The sequence below is a fragment of the Rhinatrema bivittatum genome, chromosome 3, assembly GCF_901001135.1.
Source record: "Rhinatrema bivittatum chromosome 3, aRhiBiv1.1, whole genome shotgun sequence".
Lineage (NCBI taxonomy): Eukaryota > Metazoa > Chordata > Amphibia > Gymnophiona > Rhinatrematidae > Rhinatrema > Rhinatrema bivittatum.
The window spans coordinates 212423210-212444891 of NC_042617.1; the positions used below are offsets into that span (position 1 = coordinate 212423210).

The 21682-nt window shown below is 44.8% G+C and overlaps 1 protein-coding gene across 7 annotated transcripts in view; it reads right to left on the minus strand.

Moving 5' to 3' along the window:
- MAP3K4 (mitogen-activated protein kinase kinase kinase 4) overlaps positions 1-21682 on the minus strand; it is a 464119-nt gene that overhangs the window by 321849 nt on the left and 120588 nt on the right. For all 7 annotated transcript variants that reach the window (XM_029594154.1, XM_029594153.1, XM_029594149.1 and 4 more), the window contains one exon: positions 18657-20050. In XM_029594154.1, the coding sequence (XP_029450014.1) occupies positions 18657-20045 (1389 nt within the window). In that variant the 5' untranslated portion in view covers positions 20046-20050. The remainder of the gene's footprint in view (positions 1-18656; positions 20051-21682) is intronic.

Genomic DNA, 21682 nt, shown 5'->3' on the forward strand with positions numbered 1-21682 from the left:
AACCAAAAAAAAAAAAAAGAAAGCATGAAAGAAAAAGCATGCCTTGCTCAGCATACAAGCATGTCTTGTGCTTGCTCCAGCAATTAGTCTCTGGGCAGGAAAGGAGATACAGTCAACTAACTTAACCATGGACCACATCTCTTGCAGTAGCTCAAGCTCAAATTCACAAACCCCTTACAAAATTCACTACATTTCTTTTCTTACTATAAACTGGAGCTTACTGAAATGTCTGGGGGGGGGGTGGAAATGAAAGATATCAAAAAGTTAAAAACAAAAAACAACTTGCAGGTCGATACAGTAAAGTGCGCTCAGCTAAGAGCACTGTTTAACCCAGGTTGGTCGTGAGTTTTGGATGTGCGTTCCCAACCCCTTATACAATAAGGGGTTTAGTGCATCCAAACCCCCCACCCAACCCCGAAACTAACAACGCTCATCACATGCAAATGCATTTTGATAAGGCGATTAGCTATTTTCCCAGGATACAGTAAAAAAAATAATAATAATAATGCACCCGATCCACACATTTTATGCCCAGAAATTAGCACCTGCCCAAGAGCAGGTGTTAATATCTGGGCAGCCTGAAAAAGTGTACAGAGAAGCAGAAAATACTGCTTTGCTGTACATCTCCAACTTAATATCATGGCGATATTAAGTTGGAGGGACCAAAAACTTAAAAAAAAAAAAAAAGTGCCGGCAGGTCAGGTTAGGAAAACAGACGCTCAATTTTACGAGTATCTGTGTTCCTAACCCATGGCTGTGCATAGGTTAAGAAAATGGGTACTCGTAAAACAGAGTCCGTTTTCCAAACCCGACAGGCATCTCTCCTGGGCTTCCGCTGCTAAGGGAATCTCATGAAATGCTCAATACGAGTCAACCAAGCAGAGCTTCTACCACAGCAGTATGTAAACAAGTTTGTCATGTACAAGAATAAAGAGATTTGATAAAAATAACCTTCATCAGAAGGGAAAGAAAACTAATGCTAGAATATGACTAGCTTATATCAAACGCATCAGTAAGTTCCAGTGATCTCATTTTTTTCGATTTTGTGTTTTACTGTACAAGAAACATGCCATACTAGAAATAGAAATGTAAGTGAAGTAGTATTTAAAACATCTGCAGATTTAATAGTAGAACAGGAACGGAACACTCATTTGAATACTGTTCCCAGCATCCCCTAAGAGAGAACTCCAGATGTTACAGTGAGTGATCCAGCCTTTGAATCCCACAGCCCTAGCTTCCAGAGGCCCCGCACCCTTTGCAGTAGAAGTGGACCAGAAGTGCGCGCCTGAATCTCAAACCTCTCAATCCTTTAAGTGAAGATCAACTTAATGGTGGTTGAAGAGAATTGGTTATATAGCTTTGGGAAATCTCAGGACTTAAACAAAAAAAAAAGTTTGGAGAGAGGTGAAATAGTGGGATATATTCTTTAGAGTTTGTGTGCATCTGAGATAATAAGCAAGCCAGAGGGAGTTAATTTGTCTGTTTTCCCTCCTCCCACCCCTAGCTAAACCCTTGATTATTGGCAAGACACTTTCCCATTAAAAATCAATCAGGCTCTTATCTAAATCATACTATTGCACAAGCCCTTATTGGGAAGTTAATCATCCCCTTGTAGGTCACTAGCAGATTAGTGAATACACCTATAAATTTAGAGTACTCTAATTCCAACTCACTTAGCAACCTAAACATAACTAGGAACTCAACAAAATTAAGATGAAGGCAGCAGTCCAGCACAAGAGAGGGGGGGCTTTCCAATCTTTAGCACAGAGTGTCACATGTATGATATTTTACCCACTGGTGAAAGATTGTATGTGTGCACCTGGTGCAAAGAGCTCCTGACTTTCAGAGAATGAGTCCAATCTCTGGAGGCAAGAGTGGAAGACTTGGAGAAGCTGAGGCAGACAGGCACATTGATGAGACCTTCAGGGACATAGTAGCCAAGACCCAAATCCAGTCGAGCAACCCCGGTGCTGCCTTGGATCACAAAGGTCTCCTGGTTGGAGAGCAACACCTTGGTGTAGCAGGACATGATCCTGCCTCAAGGACCTGCTCTCCTGATGATGCGTTGTCCTCTCATACTGAGGACAAGTCTCCCAGGGCTACTGCCCAGGAGGGAAGGGTTAGGCCGGCCATCATAGTTGGCGATTCAATTATTAGAAATGCAAATAGCTGGGTGGCTGGTGGAGGTGAGGACCGCCTGGCAACTTGCCTGCCTGGTACAAAGGTGGCAGGCATCATGTATCACCTAGATAGGATAACAGACAGTGCTGGGGAGGAGCTGGCTGCGGAGTGGGCACCAACGACAGAGGAAAATGGAGAGAGGGAGGTTCTGGAAGCCAAATTTAGGATTTAGGTAGAAAGCTGAAATCCAGAATCTCCAGGGTGGCATTCTCTGAAATGTTCCCTGTTCCATGTGCAGGACTTCAGAGGCAGGCAGAGCTCTGGATTCTCAATGAGTGGATGAGACGATGATGCAGGGAAGAGGGATTCAGTTTTGTAAGGAACTGGACCAAGTTTTGGGAAATGGGGAGATTTTTATGAAAGGACAGGCTCCACCTTAACCAGAATGGAATCAGGCTGCTGGTGCTAACATAAAAAGGAGAGAGAGCATCTTATAAACTAGAACAAGGGGGAAAGCAGACAATCACCCAGCAGTGCATGGTTCAGAGGAATGTATCTTTGAAGGATACTAATGGAGCAGGAGAGTTAGGGCATCCCAACAGAGGTTCCAATAAAAGCAAAAGTAGTCCATGTGCCTATAAGTAAAGAATCACCTGAGCGAAAGAATTCAAAATTATCTCTATCAACTGAAAAACAGGATGTTAATACAAACAAAAAAATGCACTTTGAAATGTCTGTAGACCAATGCCAGAAGCCTAAGTAAGATGGGAGAGTTAAGAGTATATAGAAGTGAAGGATGAGACAAACATAACTGGCATCTCAGAGACCTGGTGGAAGGAGGATAACCAATGGGATAGTGCTTTATCAGGGTACAAATTATATTGCAATGATAGGAAGGATCAACTTGGTGGGGGTGTGGCACTTTAAGTCCAGGAGGGTATAGAGTCCAACAAGATAAAGATGATACAAGAGACTAAATGCTCAATAGAATCTATATGGGTAGCAATCGCATGTATGTTGGGTACGAGTATAGTGATAGGAGTATACTACCGTTCCCCTTGCCAAAATGATCAGACAGATGATTAAATACTAAGAGAAATCAGGGAAGCTAACCAATTTGGCAATGTAGTAACGGGAGATTTGAATTACCCCAATACTGACTGAGTAAATGTAACATCAGGACATACTAGAGACAAAGTTCCTGGATAGAATAAATGACTGTTTAATGGAGCAATTGGTTCAGGAACTAACGAGAGAGGGAGCTATTTTAGATTTAATTCTTGGTGAAACAAGATTTGATGACAGAGGTAACGGTGGTGGGGCCACTTGGCTACAGTGATCATAACGATCAAATCTGAACTGGAAGAGGGACAATATACAGCTCTCCCTTTTGAAATTTTAATGTTAAACTTTGATAAAATGAGGAAAATAGAAAAAACTGAAAGGTGCAGCTGCAAAGCTTAAAAGTGTATAACAGGCATTGTTTAAAAATAAAATCTTAGAAGCGTAGTCCAGATGTTTTCTATGCATTAAGAAAGGTGGAAGGAAGGCAAAATGATTACAGTCATGGTTAAAAGGGGAGGTGAAAAAAATAGGCTATTTTAGCCAAAAAAATCCTTCAAAAATTGGAAGAAGGATCCATCTGAAGAAAACAGGAAAAAGCATAAGAATTATCATTATGTGTAAAACATTGATAAAGCAGGCTAAAAGAGAATTTGTAATGAAGTTGGCTGTAAAGGCAAAATCTCATAATAAAAACTTTTTAAAATATATCCAAAGCAAGAAACCTGTGAGGGGGTCAGTTGGACCGTTAGATGACCAAGAGATTACAGGAGCTTTGAGGGACGATAAGGCCATTGCAGAAAGACTAAATGAATTCTTTGCTTCTGTGTTTACTAATGAGGATGTTGGGGAAATACTGGTTCCAGAGATGGTTTTCAAGTATGAGGAGTCAGATGAACTGAACCAAATCACTGTGATCCTGGAAGATATAGTAGGCCAGACTGACAAACTAAAGAGTAGTAAAATCACCTGGACCAGATAGTATGCACCACAGGGTTCTGAAGGAACTCAAAAATGAAATTTCAAATCTATTAATTTAAATTTGTAATCTATCATTAAAATCATAAATTGTACCTGAAAGACTGGAGGGTGGCCAATGTAACCCCAATATTTAAAAAGGGCTCCAGGGGCGATCCAGGAAACTAAAGACCAGTGAACCTGACTTCAGTGCCGGGAAAAACAGTGGAAACTATTCTAAAGATCAAAATCACAGAGCTTATAGAAAGATGTGATTTAATGGAATACAGTCAGCATGGACTTACCCAAGGGAAGTCTTGCCTCACAAATCTAATTTCATTTTTTTGAAGGTGTTAATAAACCATGTGCATAAAGGTGAACCAGTAGATATAGTGTATTTGTCAAATGCCTTCTGAAAATCCAAAGTCCCTCATGAGAGGTTTCTAAGAAAACTAAAAAGTCATGGGGGGGATGAGGAAGTGACGTCATCCAGACAGATGGCAGCCTAAACCCGAGTCTCCACCAATGACCGACAGCATCCACTATCATCAAGCTCCCTAGCTGGACACACGAGGTGTCAAATATAACATTAAGTTATTGGAAGAGTAGCAGATGACGACTAGACGAAAAGCATTTGATTTTAAGAAGTACTCGTACCACAAACTTGTGCTGGAAGGGGAGCCTCTGGAAAACAACATGGCGGACGCGCCTGAGGCCGTTGTGAGCCCGGCGGACGGCAGGGCGGAATCGCCGCAGGAACACATTGAATTACCAACCAAGTCTGAAATGAGGGGGTGGTTCGAGGACCTGAAAAAAGAAATTGCGGCCAACACAGCTGATATTAAGACCTCGATCGAGGAGCTTCGAGGTGACATAGCAGAAAATGGCCGGCGCATATTCGAAGTGGAGACACGAGCCGAAGCCAATAGTGATGGGATAAAAACTGCTCGAGAGCACCTTACCACTTTACAAAGTGAGATGGAACGCCTCCAGGACAAAGTAGAGGACCTTGAAAATAGGTCCCGATGGCAAAACCTCCACTTTCGTGGCGTACCGGAGCTTCCTGACTATACTGATTGCGCAGCTGTAGTGGTACAATCAGCGCCATGCTGCTTGCTGAAGGCGAGGTGGACAAGGCTGCAGCTTCAGATGAAGAGGTCAAAATTGTGCGAGCGCATAGAGTGCTGGGCCCAAGGGGCAATAATTGACCTAAAGATATCATAGCTTGCTACCAGGATTTTGAACTCAAAGAAAAAGTCGCAAGTATAGCGAGAAGACAGACCACGTGGAAATGGCAAGGGCACGAGCTCATGATTTTTATTGACCTAGCACCGTCTACAATCAAGAAAAGAAGGGATTTCCAGCCCATAACAGGACTTCTTAGAAAAGAAAATATTCGATATCGCTGGCTGTTCCCATTTGGGATCAGCTTCACAGTCAAGGGGGAAACACATAGGGTGAAGACAACCATGGAGGCTTCCCAAATCTTAAAAGAGGCGGGTTATCGCGACTGTGCAGAATTACCAGCGCCACCACCGCCTAGTGCCCGCAAAGATGAACCGCCAAGGTGGCAAAAGGTAATTAGGGGAGACCGAAGGCTGCGCCAGCAACCGGATAAAGACCCACAAGGCTGAGAATCTGCAGGATGGGGAACCCTTTACAAGTTCATTTCATTTTTTGGTCGTGGGAGCGGCGAAAATGCCACAAGAGCACGGCACTGTGCACTCCGGACGTTACAGATACCAGTTTCAAGTTCGGTTGCTCAGAGCAATGACTCCTTGTATCCTTATTATGTTTAAATGTTATTATATGTTACTGAACTCATATCTATCTGGTTTTCGTCCGGAGGCTCTTTCTGAGATTTAAAAAAAGGGGAGCTTTAATGTTATGCTTGATGATTATTCTAATCTGCAAGATGTCGGGTGGAAGGCAACTGTTGGAATGACTGTTTCCTCCTTTTCACAGGCAGTACGGTCCTCGAGAGAGGAATATGCTGCGGAGGGGTTGGGAAAGCGGGGGGGGGGGGGGGGGGGGGGAACTGAGGTGGAACAAAGCTATTTTGCTCTTTTTCTATGTATGAGGGTACATCTAAAGCTAATGCTGAATCGGCAGGACCTACTTTTTGAACAGTGGGGTTCAGGGGTATACTCTAATGGCAATACTGTTCAGATGCTATGGCGAATATAAATATTTGGTCCCTTAATGTTAAGGGGCTGAACTCGCCGCTTAAAAGACAGTCTCTATTTTCTGACTTGACCTATCATAATGTCATGATTGGGATGGTTCAGGAAACACATTTAAAAAAGAGATATGAACGTTTACTTCAACATACTAACTATCCAAGGCAATATTGGGCAGCCAGGCCATTGTCTCATAAGTACCTTGGGGTTGGAATTTTAATTCACAGAGATCTAATGTATGAAGAAATAGCGTGCTATTCAGATCCAGAGGGTAGATACTTTATGGTGATCATTGCTATTGGAGGGGAAAAATATTCCTTGTTAAGTGTATATGCTCCCAATAGCGCTCAAGGACCTTACCTAGACCGCTTATCTCAGATTATTGATCAATGTGCAGAGGGCCATTTGATAATAGGGGAAGATTTTAACCTGACCTCCAACCCCAGATTGGATAATTCACAAGGGAACACTCAAACTAAGAGGAAAGATTGTCAGAGTTTTCACTGCTTCCTGCGCCGGTACAGTTTAATTGACACATGGAGGGTTTGGCACCCAAATAGAAGGGGTTATACCTTTTTTTCTAAAGTTCACAAGACATATTCTAGAATAGATTATCTGTTGGTTATAAAAAGCTGTTCTAATCATGTTAGCGACCCGACTATAGGGACCGCTACCTGGTCAGATCATAGTCCAGTACATTTACAGATAGCTTTTTCAGCAATGGATAAGGGCATACGATACTGGAAGCTTAACGAAAGCCTGTTGGCAGATGAAGAATTCTGTGTACTTCTAAATTAGAGTATTCAGGAATACCTACAAATAAATGATACACCAGATACGGCCCCCAACCACGCCGTGGGACTGTCTTAAAGCTATAATTAGAGGTCGGCTCATTGCCAGAGGTGCCCATGTGAAAAAACAGAAACAGAGGGATAAGATGGAAACAATTGGGCATATACAAAGGTTAGAACTTTTACATTCCACTACTGGGAATAATCAACTTTTGGCACAAATGGATAAACTAAGAATGCACTTGGGGGAAATTGAAGCGGCTCAGGTAGCGTTCCAATTGGAACGTGCAAAACAGTCATTCTATGAAGGAGGGAATAAGGCTGGAAGATATCTGGCCCGTAAGTTAAAGGTCCAACAATCTGTACTTAATATTGTAAAGTTAAAAGACGAACAGGGGAAGATAATTACTTCCAGTACCGAAATTAGGCAAAGGTTTTTGCGATTTTACTCAGTTCTTTATGCAACTAACACTACTATTCACCCAGTAGCGATAGATAAATACTTGTTGACCACACAGCTCCCCTGGGTACCTCCGGAAGCACAAAAATTCTTAACTCGTGATATCACAGCAGCAGAAGTACTATGGGCCATAAGGGCTCTGAAGCTGGGCAAATCTCCTGGATTGGACGGCTTCACGGCCGCTTTTTACAAAAAATTCGCCACCACATTACTCTTCCCCTCTGGTAAAATTATTTAACTCACTGCAAGCCCAGGGCTCTCTATCCAGAGAGGCGAACTTGGTGGGGGTGACACTTTTAGCCAAGCCAGGGCGTGACCCTACGTTATGCGGTTCATATCGCCCCATCTCCTTAATAAACTTGGACATGAAATTATAAGCAAAAATATTGGCACATAGGCTCAATACATTTCTCCCCGACTTGATCCATCCAGACCAGTCGGGCTTCATCCCGGGCCGCATGGCGTCAGACGTCAGGAAGGCAGTTGACGCTATGTGGTGGGCAAGATCCCAGCAAATTCCTATGACGCTCCTGGCCATCGATGCGGAGAAAGCCTTTGACTATGTTCATTGGCCCTTTTTATTTCAGACCCTGAGGCAATTCCACTTAGGGGATAGATTTATAACATGGATAAGCAAACTATATGAGGCTCCCACAGCATGTCTAAAAATTAATGGGGGGTATTCTTCACCTTTTGCCGTACAGAGAGGGACTAGGCAGGGTTGTCCCCTATCCCCTTTATTGTTTGCTCTTTTTTTGGAATCATTTGCTCAAAAAATTAGGAACAACCAGTTGATATCCGGGATACAGGTTGGTGGCTTCTCGTCAAAGCTTTCCTTATTTGCAGACGATATCTTGTTTACCATTACTGATCCTATACAATCGCTACCGGAGGTCTCCAAAGAAATCACCGAATTTAGCTCTGTCTCGGGGTTCACCATTAACTGGGAAAAATCCGAATTATTAAGTATATCCTTATCCCCGGAAATGGTGGCTCTGATTCAACAAAGTTATCCTTTTAAGTGGGCCAGGCAAAAATTGAAATACCTGGGGGTCTATTTGGGGGTGTGTGATGACTTGTTCCAACTAAACTACCCGCCTTTATTGGCTAAAATCTACAAGGATCTTGAAGAGTGGGACCGTTACCACATTTCTTGGTTGGGGAGACTGGCGGTGGTTAAAATGAATGTTATGCCTCGGCTTTTATATCTCTTACAAACGTTACCAATTCTGATCCCGGTAAAGCTTTTGGATAAATGGCAAAAACGATTGAATAAATATTTGTGGAAAGGCAAAAGAGCTCGAATTGCAAAGCAGACCTTATACCTACCCCGGTTACAGGGAGGATTGAGGATGCCTAATCTAGCTCGATATCAAGGTGCCGCTCAGCTTAAAGCTGCTGTAGAATGGCATAGGGATACAAATGGCAAGCCCTGGGTACAGTTGGAGCAAGCGATCATAGGGACTCTACCCATTAGCGTGCTTATGTGGCAAAAGAGGGCTACCTGGCCCCAGAGGGGGAAGTTACCGGACGCGGTAGAGGTCACTCTGTCGATTTGGGAACAATGGAAGAAAACTTTAGTGGGTACACAAAATTTCTTTCAAAGCACACATTTATTTCATTATAATACATTCAGACCTGCAGGTCATCCTTTGGCCTTTTCTCATTGGATTACAAGTGGTATCACGCAACTTGCTCATGAGTGGACACCAGGAGGGTTGCTCCCATTTCAGACGTTGCGTGACCGGCACAATTTGAAGTCTGCAGATTTGTTTAAATATTTGCAGGTTCGACATTTCTGCATCAGCAATCAGGTAGAAAACGATTTAACAAAAGGGGTGTCCTTATTTGAAAGCATGTGCAGACATGCAACTAAGGTGGACAAACATATTTCTAACATATATTGTTTATTGAGTGGTAGTTTTTCATCCTCTGTTTCACATATTCGAGCATGGCAATTGGATTTACAGTGTGATTGGACGAAAGAGGACTGGCTGTGGGTGTTCCAAGGCCTGAGAACAGGCTTAATTTCAGCTAAGCATATCGAAAATGGATACAAATTGTTCTTCAGATGGTATATTACTCCTGTTCAGCTGCAACATATGAGACAGAGTTCTTCAGGACTGTGCTGGAAGCAATGTCGGGAAAAAGGAACATTTTTTCATTTATGGTGGACTTGCCCCAAGATTCGTTCTCTGTGGCGTTTGATTTCTGATTGGATTACAACTATATTACGAATCACCGTTCAATTAACCCCATCTCAAGCATTATTGAATGAGGAACTCAAGGACACTTACAAGTTTCATAATTATTTTATTAAGTACGTGGTAACTGCGACGAGATGCCTCATTGCACAATATTGGAAAGACATGAAGGTACCCACAATACTGATGGTGCAGGCAGCGGTCAGGAATATGCATAGCCTTGGGCGGATTACTGCATATAAGAATAAGTCGGTACATAATTTTTCCAAGATATGGGGGCCCTATGATCGCTGGTTGCAAAATAATATGGGAGGCGGGTAGACAGAGCCCTCCAGGTTATACCCTGGTCTTGAACTAGTGAGGGTAGTATGAGAGGTCCCAGCAACCCCTGGAGCTCTAGGGGTCCCATACTGGGGCCCTGGTATCGAGTCTATATCCATATTTTTAGTGTCTGCGATTATGCTTTGTTATCCTTACACAATATTATAAGGACAATAGTTGTACACCTCATTGGGGGGGGGGGGGGAGAGATTTAGGGCAATAATACATACAAAGGCGACATGCCCTTGTTGATGTTGTTGACCATAACTCACTATATCAGTTTATGTACAATTTATGTTTAACCATTCTAGTGGAATTTGTACAGGCTGTTGACATGTTTGCCAATAAAAGTTATAAATTACAAAAAAAAAATAAAAATAAAAAAATAAAAAGTCATGGGATAAGAGGTCATATCCTTTCGTGGATTACAAACTGGTTAAAAGAGAGAAAACAGGGAGTAGGATTAAATGGTCAATTTTCTCAGTGCAAAAGGGTAAATAGTGCAGTGCCTCACTGATCTGTACTTGGAACAGTGCTTTTCAAAATATTTATAAATGATCTAGAAAGGAATACGATGAGTGAGTTAATCAAATTAGCAGATGATACAAACTTATTCAGTGTAGTAAAATCACAAGTGGATTGTGATAAATTGCTTGTTAGACTGGAAGATTGGGCATGCAAAACTGAAGATAAAATTTAATGTGGACAAGTGCAAAGTGATGCATATAGAGAAAAATAACCCATGCTGTAGTTATATGATGTTAAGTTCCATATTAGGAGCTACCACCCAAGAGAAAGATCTAGGCTTCATAGTGGATAATATATTGAAATCCGTGGCTCACAGTACTGCAGCAGTCAAAAAACCAAATGGAGAAATTACTTACCTGATAATTTTATTTTCCTTAGTGTAGACAGATGGACTCAGGATCAATGGGTATTGTGCTCTCCTGATAGCAGATTGGAGACGGAGTCACATTTGAAAGCTGACATCAACCTACATATACCCGTGTAGCTTGCTTATTTCTTCAGTATTCTCTTCGAAAAGCCAGTGTGGATATATGTTGCTTAATACTTGATTAAACTTGAACTGGTTCAACTGATTTTACACACACACACACACACATATTTTGGACTGGAGACTGCCAGTGCACTCAAACAATAAACGCCGACACTTGGGTAACTGTGGGTGTCTTGAACTAGAGATAGGCCGTGGTTTACCCGTACTTGCTCAGTCTTGAGATTTGATATCCGAGGTTCTCGGTTACTGGAGCAGGCGTGGGCGGGATGCTGAGTCCATCTGTCTACATTAAGGAAAACGAAGTTATCAGGTAATTTCTCCATTTCCTAGCGTGTAGCCAGATGAACTCAGAACCAATGGGATGTACAAAAGCTATTCCCCTGCTGGGCGGGAGGCTGCCCATGGCCCACTGAGTGCTGCCCTTGCAAAGGCTGTATCCTCCCTGGCCTGAACATCCAGGCGGTAAAACCAGGAGAAGATGTGTAGGGAGGACCATGTTGCCGTCAGACAGATCTCGTCTGGCAACAGCAGCTTGGATTCAGACCAGAAGACTGTCTAGACCCTTGTAGAATGAGCCTTGACTTGTAGAGGTAATGGTTTTCCTGCCTCTGTGTAGGCAGCATTAATTACTTCTTTGATCCGGGGACTATGGTGGCCCACAATGCTGTGTCCCCTTGTTTCTTCCTGCTGTGAAGAACGAACAGGTGGTCAGTTTTGTGCAAGGATTCCGATCTCTTCAGTTATCGGACTAGGATTCTGCCGACATTCAGGTGGCGGAGGAGGAGTGAGTCTTCCGAATCCCTGTGCTCATCTGGTGATGGTAAGGATATGGTCTGGTTCATATGGAATTGGAAAACCACTTTCGGAAGGAAGGATGGTACCGTACATAGCTGTATGGTGCCCGGGGTGAACCAGAGGACAGTTCCCGACAGGATAATGCTTGAAGTTTGGAGATGCACCTGGCTGAGCATATTGCGATCAAGAACACGGTCTTTAAGGTCAAAAGACGTAAAGACAGGGCGCTTGTTGGTCTGAAGGATTCCAATGCTAGGAAGTCTAGTACTAGGTTGAGATTCCATAGAGGCACTGGCCACTTTAGTGGTGGTCGGAGTTGTTTGACTCCTTTCAGGAAGCGGGACTCATCAGGATGAGTTGATAAGTCTGATGCTGCCCACTTCGGACCTGAAACAGGCCAGTGCTGCGACTTGGACCTTGAGGGAGTTGAGGGACAGCCCCTTCTGCATGCCATCCTGTAGGAATTCTAGGATCTGGGAATCTTGGCTGTCCTTGGGAGGAATCCTGGGTCTTTGCACCAAGCTTCGAATACTCTCCAGATCCGTATGTAAGGCAGAGATGTGGAGAACCTGCGTTCCCGAAGCAGGATGTCAATCACGGCTTTTGAGTAGCAGTGCTTCTTTAGGCTAGTCCTCTCAAGGGCCATACCGTCAGTGAGAATCGAGCCGGGTCTTCGTGGGAGATCGGTCCCTGCTGAGGAAGGTCACTGTATGGCGGTAGACGTAGAGGATTCCCCGCCAATAGTCTTCGCATGTCCGCGTACCACGGTCTTCTTGGCCAATCCGAGGCGACTAGTAGGGCTAGTCCCCTGTGGTGTTCCATTTTGTGGATGACCCTGCTCGGTCGTGGCCAGGGTGGGAAGGCGTACAGGATGATTTCCTCTGGTCAGTTCTGGACGAGAGCGCCGATTCCCTGAGATTGTGGTTCTCGTCTGCGACTGAAGAATCTGGGGACCCGGGCATTGCGACAAGTTGCTAGTAGGTCCATGGCTGGGAGACCCCATTGATTTACTATCAGCTGGAATATTGTGTCCGCCAGCGACCATTCCCCTGAGTCTAGGCTTTCTCTGCTGAGGTAGCCCTTCAGAAAACGGGTCATGTCAGGATGAGCTGATGGAGAGGCCCCATTCACCTTACCCCTGAAACAGGAGAGAGCCGCTACCTGCACCTTCAAGGAGTTAAGGGCCAAACCTTTATTCAAGCTGTCTTGCAAAAATTCCAGAATAAGTGGGAATTTGACTGCCTGAGGGAGGACCTGGCGGTCTTCGCAATAGGCCTCAAATACTCTCCACACCTGCACATACGCTAGGGACAAGGAGAATTTCCGAGTGTGGAGTAAAGTGACAATTACCGCTGCAGAATATCTCCGCTTCATCAGGCAAGCCCTCTCAAGGGACACACCTTAAGACAGAATCAAATCAGATCCTCATGAAGGACTGGTCCCTGCTGCAACAGGTCCCTGTGTGGTGGGAGGTGCAGGGGGTTTCTCCAGAAGTCGCTACATGTCTGCATACCACAGATGCCTGGGCCAATCTGGGGCCACTAGTAGGATTAGTCCCCTGTGGTGTTCGATTCTGCAAGTGACCATGACCAGTAGGGACCATGGAGAGAAGGCATATAGCAACTCGTCTTGTGATCATAACTGGACGAGAGCGTCAATTCCCAGGTACCACGGATCTCTTCTGCAACTGAATAATTGAGGGACCTTCGCATTGCAAGATGGCCAGCAGGTCGATTGATGGGAGGCCCCAGCGATCTACTATCAGTTGAAATGCTTTGCCAACAATCCACACTCTCCTGGATCCAGACTCTCCCTGCTTAGAGATTCTCTTCCCGCGATGTACTTCCGCTCACTACATACATTTATCTCCCGTGACATCTGCTGGCTCTTGGTGGCGGCTGATGTAGTCTACCGTCATTGCGTTGTCAGACATCACACAGACTGCTGAAATGTAAACTTGCCAATCTGACTGCCCGGGCTTCCAGGCACTTGATGTTCCAGAGGGCCTCTTCTTTCGTCCAACGTCCGTGGGTCATCAGTTCCTGATAGTGAGCTCCCCAGCCCCGAAGACTCGAATCTGAAGTGAGAACCAGCCAGGTCAGGGACACACCCTTGCTCAGATGAGCTTCCTGCAACCACCACTGGAGGCCAGAACAGACTTCCATCGGAAAGTGGAGACAAACCGCATATTCTTATGGGTTCCAATGTGATAGAGAGCGTTGAAGTGGATGCATGTGTGCCCTCACCCATGGCACTACTTCCAGGGTTGCCGCCATCAAGCCAAGGACTTGGAGATAGCTCCACACCGTCACGCTTACCGTGTCACCAACTGACGCACCTGGTACATCAACTTGATTCCATGTGGCCAGAAGAAAGACCTTGTCCTGCCTGGTGTTGAATCAAACTTCAAGATACTCCAAGGACTGGGAAGGCTTGAGGTTGTTCTTGGCCAGGTTTATTACCCAACCGAGTTCCTGTAACAAGGAGATCATCCTATTGGTCATCAGGAGGCTCTCTTCCACGGACTTGGCCTGGATCAGCCAATCGACCAAGTATGAGTGTACCAAGATCATTCTTTCCTCAATGCTGCCACCACGACCACCATGATCTTGCAAAACGTTCTGGGGGTGGTAACTAGGCCAAAAGGAGGCACCCGAAACTGATGTCATTGACCCAGTACTGTAAAACATAGGAAGCGGTGTTCTTGCAGGATTGGAATATGTAAGTAGGCCTCAGATAGGTCCAGGGAGTTTAGGAACTCCCCTGACTGTACGGCAATTATCACGGAGTGTAAGGTTTCCATGCGAAATGAGTCACGAGTTGATACTCTAGGTCCAGGATGGGAGAAAAGGAGCCTTCCATCTTGGGTACGACAAAATAAATGGAACACCCCCCATATTGGCATGGGTACCAGAATCACAGCCCTCATCCTGAGGAGCCTTAGAAGTGTAATCTCCACTGCCTGCTTCTTGTGCTGGGAGTGGCAAGAAGACATCATGAATATGTCCCGAGGAATATGTCCCGTGGAATTCCAGCACATATCCTTCTCGTATGACTTCTATTCCCACTTATCCGAAGTGATCTCGCCCCCCCCCCCCCCCAGTAAGAGAGACAGATGACCCCTAATCTCCTTGTCCCGAAGGTGGGTCGTTAAAATCTCATGGGGGGTTTGGGACAAGCCTGAACGCAAGCCTGTCCCTCTCTTGGACTCTTGCCAGGACTCTTGCCAGGTATGAAAGGACAGAGACCTCTGAATTGTCGAATTTCTGTAGGGGCGAAAACATTAAAAACCCCTGTAACAACCCCCTCATAGTCGAGGGGCGGGTAACTGCTTCCTCTTATCTTCCGGTAACTGGGGAACTGAAGATTTGCCCCATTTACTGGCCAGCTTTTCCAGCTCATTCTTGAATAGGAGTGATCCTTTAAAGGCACCTTTGTAAGATTAGCTTTGGATGTTGCGTCGGCTGACAAATTCCGCAGCCATAGCTGTCTGGCCACCACCTCTGGCTGAAGTATGGACTAAATCAGAGCCCGCATCTGCTAAAAAGGCTGCGGCGGGATCCATAACCGCTCTGAAATTCACCTCCTGAGAGAGAAGTAGACATGGACGAGCCACCAGAGCGCAACAAGAAGCAATTGTAAGGTTATTACTACTACTTTAAAGGCTTCTTGAAGGATAGACTCAATCTGTCTATCATGCGCATCCTTTAAGGCTGCCCCTCCCTCCACTGGGATAGTTGTTCGCTTAGAGACGGCACAGACCAGTGCATCCATTTTAGGGAAACGCAGGCATTCTTACCGCTGGGTCCAGAGGGTATAGAGCTTCAACGCTCGGCCCCCTTTAAAACTTGCTTCTGGGGCATCCCATTCCAGATCAATCAACTCCTGGATGGCGTTCATCACTGGAAAGCAGCAAGACGTTTTCCGCAGGGAAATCAGAATGGGATTTTTCTTTGGTTCGGTCACAGAATTCGTCCCAGGAACTCTCAGCATCTTCAAGGTCTGGGAAATCAGGGCCAGCAATTTGTCTTTGTGAAAGAACCATAACATGGTTCGATACGGTTCCAACCCAGGGGGGATTTCCCCATCTTCCAAGGAATCTGGGTCCTCCTCTTCGTCCGTGCCATCCGGGTCCCTATTAGAGATACCCTTGGTAAGGCGAGGCATGCCTCAGGTAGGAATGGTAGGAATGGGAGAGGGAGGGGTCACCAGCTGAGATTCCATCCCGACAGGGGCCAGTGAGGCAGCAGACTGTTCCTGTATGAACGCTTGCAGCCTCTGGAAAAACTCCACCCAAGAAAAGGCCAAAGGATCCATGCCTAGTCCAGGAAGTACAGGGTGGGTCCAGCTGAATTTCCCTCTCCTACAGATGACCCAGTCAAGGATGTACTCAGATCCAGCATACTGCCAGTTAAGGTTGTGACCAACCCATCAACTGAATAGGAGGAGCCTGGCTTAGCAAAGTTCAAGGAGGCCAACTCTCCTTGGGCTTCTTCACAGTGCTGACTTAAGCTGGAATCCAGGTCAGGCTGTGCCCTAATATGACAAGCAATGCAGACAGCAAGGTGCTTAGGTTTCTCAGTTGCCAGTGCCATTGGCAGAGGTAACTGTGCGTTCAATCGGCTCGCATTTAATTTATGCGCACAAATTTTGCATGACTAGGCGGGGTGCAACAAGGTGCACGCACAGCCCATGCGCACAGCTCTTCTTGTATCACATGTTTTCAAAATTGTGCACGTAGGGACATACCAAACTTTACACACACAGCATATGCGCAGAGCCGACACACTGCGGTCCTTTGGAGGGCAATACGGCATGCACAGAAACGCACGCAAGATAGCGTCACTGCAGCCTACCACACAGTGTGCTGACCAAGCCTACAATGGGGCCTAGCCCTCTGGGGACTGCTCAATCTGCTCGGAAGCCCAATTCCCCTTACCCCAACAGGAGTGAGAATGACGTCGGTATGGCACGCGGAGCACAGAGACTGGGGGGGGGGGGGGGGGTTCCTACCAAAAATCCCTCTAATAGTCTCTGAATCGGAAGGAAAATATTCTTCCTTTTTTTTGTTTTAAACTTACCTGAGCTCAGCGCTTACCAGCTGAGTACAGGAACTGTCTCCGGGGGTAGAGGGCTTTGGCCATCACCGCCATGCTTGGCTTCCTGCACCTGCTGCCTAAGCAGCAAAGTCCATGCTGGGAGCTGGCTACCAGACCAAAGAACACCTCTGAGGGATCTCAGAAATCGCCTCAGAATTTCTCAACAGGGAAAGGACCTTTAGGTATCACTGCAGGACAGTGGGGCTCAATTTTCTCCAAATTAGAATGTAGAATTTCTCCTTCCAAAAAGTACAGCAATCCCCATAGGGAAAGATATGTCCACCATCTGCTGGAGACAGAGAGGGCTGAGGTCACGGCAGGGGCATATGTACTATGATGTCAGCTTTGCAGCCTTACTCCGTCTCCATCTGCTGGCAGGGAAGCATAACCCACTGGTCCTGAGTCCATCTAGCTACATGGTAGGAAAAAAAAGACATTTTGCTGAATAAATATCAGGATTTACTTTGGTGAACAGAAGTATGCCTCTCTTCCTGTGCAAGTGGGGAAGGTGGACAGGAAACAAGGACTAGAGATTATACTGAGCTGTGTGCAGGTGAATGACTCAGTATTAGAGATTGGAGAAAATTCCCAATCCAATCCTGAATTCTGAAGAACCAAATTAAAATTCAACATGTAGTGCAATACAAAATGAGGGTGAAAATTAAATTTAAATAAAATCAATAAAAAAATAAATAACTTTTGGTAAATCCTGTTATTTGTTCGGTGAAAGAAAAATTGGTTTAAACTGAAAAGAAAGGGTTCTAATGACAGCCTATAAAACATACTTGAACTTTACACTTAAAAAAAAAATAAAATACAACCTAATTAAATCTAACGGGCCGACACAGCAAGTCGCGGGAGAGCAGGCGAGCGCCCGCTCTCTCCTGTGCGCGCGATTTAGTATCGGCCCTCATGCAAATGAGGACCCGTGGTAAAAAGAGGCGCTAGGGACACTAGCACGTCCCTAGCGCCTCTTTTTTGACAGGAGCGGTGGCTGTCAGCGAGTTTGACAGCCGACGCTCAATTTTGCCGGCGTCGGTTCTCAAACCCGCTGACAGCCACAGGTTCAGAAACCGGATGCCGGCAAAATTGAGCGTCCGGTTTTCAACCCGCGAGCAGATTTTAATTTTTTTTGTTTTTTGGGGGTTTTTTTAAATTATTTTTAACTTTTGGGACCTCCGACTTAATATCGCCATGATATTAAGTCAGAGGGTGTACAGAAAAGCAGTTTTTACTGCTTTTCTGTGCACTTTCCCGGTGCCGGCAGAAATTAACGCCTACCTTTGGGGAGGCGCTAATTTCTGAAAGTAAGATGTGCGGCTTGGCTGCACATTTTACTTACTGAATCACGCGGGAATAACTAATAGGGCCATCAACATGTATTTGCATGTTGCGGGCGCTATTGGTTTTTGGGGGGGGGGGGGTTGGACACGCTTTTTCAACGCGCTATTACCCCTTACTGAATAAGGGGAAAAGCTAGCGCATCGAAAACGCACGTCCAAACGCAGGTTAACAGTGCGCTCCACCGGAGCGCACTGTACTGTATCGGCCTGCCTGTGATGTTCAAAGCTGGAGTGCAACTCTGGTTAACCTGATAAGAAATAGAGAGTAATATACTGCTGCTCATACTAACAATAAAGGAACCTACCTCCACTGGGTGATCCATTTTTATTAAAGCTATGCGTGCCCTCTGCAAAGAGCCATGCATTAGCTTATGAAGTCTTAAGATTAGCTTCCTTAATCCCATTTGCTTCAATGCTTTATCTACAAATGGTCTGTAAATGGAGGTCAAACAGTATCTGCTACAGCCAGTGTCTGGACTGCATTCTGGCATTCTCAAGCAGGAGTCATCGTCCTCAGATGCAAACCGGTTTAGCTTCCATGAGAAATGGTCCTGCTGATGAATGGGAACCTTTGATTTATTGCCAAAATTGTTCTCGATGGCTTGTTTGATCTCTGCCAGGTATTTAGCAGAGATTGATTCTTCACCCTCACTATCTTCTGTGCAAGTTCCTGAGGACTCCTTTACTTCTTCCTCTTCCCCCTCCATTTCATCTTCCTCATCCTCAACATCATTGTCCTTGGATGGCCGAGGAGAAGGAATTTCAAACACTGGCCAGCCAATGTCTGATAGATTCTTTATGCCCAATACCGTTCCCATAATTCTTAGTTTATGGTTCAAGTCTTTTGTTATGTTTAGCCACAGACAAAGTGCCTGCACCCTGTCCTGGAAATCTTTTGCAGCATACTTTTCATAGTCCTTCTGAAGAGCTTGAAGAGATGGGTAAAGTGCTTCTACATACTCTAACAGTTCCATTATCCGTTTTACCTGCTCAAATGAGACCCGTTGGCGCTGGAGGTGGTCATGGTAGCTTGAGTGGCCCACAGTATCTGTGCTATGGGTACCTTGGCACTGCCCTTCAACTGAAGAACTACTGAAGGCAGCTCCATTCTTTACACAGGAGAGACTGCCAAAGTTCACCTTAAATGTGAGGATTTCATTGATAATGTCAGGGATGGCTTGACGGGCTGTATAAAGATACAAGTCTTGGTCATTAATGGTTCGACCCGCATGCCAGGCCTGTAGTTCAAGCCAAATCAGTTCATTGGATCTGTTCAGCCACATAGAGGTATTTTCCTGTCCCCTCTGCTCCCTTTCTTTCTTCTTGGAAACTGAGGTAAGCTTTAGCAGCAGTCGCAGAGTTTCAAAAAACTTCAAGCGATCTGCAGGGCAATCAGTTCGAGAGGTCTGGCGTGCTGTTCTAGCGATGGGCATGGGCACAGACACCGGAAGCTTAGCATTGCTACAGCCAAGGCTGAGGTATGGTTTATTAAGATCCACATCTGGAATAGATTTTTTTGGCAAGGACCCACTAACCGAGTCAAGCATGAATGAACACTGCACGTTTTTCTTATGATCCCGTTCGGTTGATCTCAGAGTGGCTCGGATCTTTTTATCCTGCTTGTAGCTATGATCCTCCGTGCTTTCTGTGGTTTTGCCACCATCTCTGTGGAGGGGTTGATTTGGTGTGCTCATCTTTTCTGGAAAATTAAAAAAAAAAAAAAAAAAAAAAGGTTTTTGATTACTCTGAAATGTCAATGTCTCTTTTTGATGAACAAACAGTTCCTAATGATGGTCTTGAGTGCTGGTTCAAATTCTGTTCTGCCAGCAACAGGCTACAAAACCCCTCAAATCCTCAAGAAAAGCTGACACATCCCTTCACCAAGTTGTATAATTAATGGGGCACCTCAAATTAGCTGACTCAGAGGAGACTGACATGCTTCCACTAAACATGCATAGTGCTAAAATGCAATGCTGTGCACCTATATGAGAATAAGTATTTAATAAAAAGGTATTTGCACTGTAATATGGGGTTTTCTTCCAAGTGCTAGACACACAGCTGCTTTCTTTCCTCTTGCAGTGTCTTTCACAAAAGACTTGAAATGCTCCTGTCAAGAGATCTAAAAATTAAAACTCTGCAGTCATTAAAGTCTCTAGTATTCCTGCATGCAATTTTATAACTGGTTTTGCACACATGGATGTAGCAATCTAGCACATACAATCTTCACAGAAAAGAAATATATTAGCTTACAATATGTGGTTCACAAATCACAACATTGTTTTTGCAGAAATTCTGAAAGACATAAATGACCAACTTAAGTCAGCAGAACATCTCTAATCCACATCTTATGTACCAAGGCTGTGACAATCACTTTCCCTTTCAACCATGCTTTAACTTTCCCCAACTATATATACCCTCAGCATTGCAGACCTTGCCATTGGCATCTCCAAAACAACTATGACTGGAAGGGAAAGCCATAACACTTCTACTTTGATCCTGTGAAAAGTAAAGCAGGGAAAAGAGACAGGAGACCCTAAAGTAGCACAGTGAGGTCAACTTTTTACTCCACTGTAGCATGGGTTTTCAGGGCTAATATAACCCCAGTTTGTGGGTTTTAGCACTGGAAAAACATACAGTAAAACAGGAGCAAAAGCTGAGGAAGGATTAACCATTACCATGCAATGCAAGAGGCGTGTTAAAAAAAAAAAATGTAGTGGGCAAGGCATCAAAGTTCTCTCCCAACACCCCACCCCCATGTCAGAAGAGAAGAGCTTACCTTACCTTCTTGTCCAGGGCACCTATTTTCCCTTCTGAAATCCCAAGCCAAGCCGAAAGAGAAGAGCTTACCTCCTCCCACCTGCCTGCTGCAACTATCATCTATACCAGAATTAATAATTTATTCATTTAACTGATTAGCCACTGATTGGTTCTTTCACAGAGTGAAATGACCAATCCTTATGATCTGAATGGGGATTGATCCTTTTGCCATCAACTATTAGTGAAAGGATCAATCTGTGACCAGCCAGTGCAATGAACCCTGTCGTCGCTCCTTGTGACCTTGGGCAAGTCACTTTACCCTCCATTGCCTCAGGAACAAACTTAGATTGTAAGCCCTCTGGGGATAGGGAAATACCTACAGTACCTGAATGTAAACCGATGTGATATCTCAGATCGAATGTCAGTATATAAAAAAAATAATAAATAAAATAAATTATTAATTCAGGTATAGATGACAGTTGCAGCAGGCAGATGGAAGGAGGTAAGCTCTTCTCTTTCGGCTTGGCTTGGGATGTCAGAAGGGAAAATAGGTGCCCTGGACAGGCAGACGAAA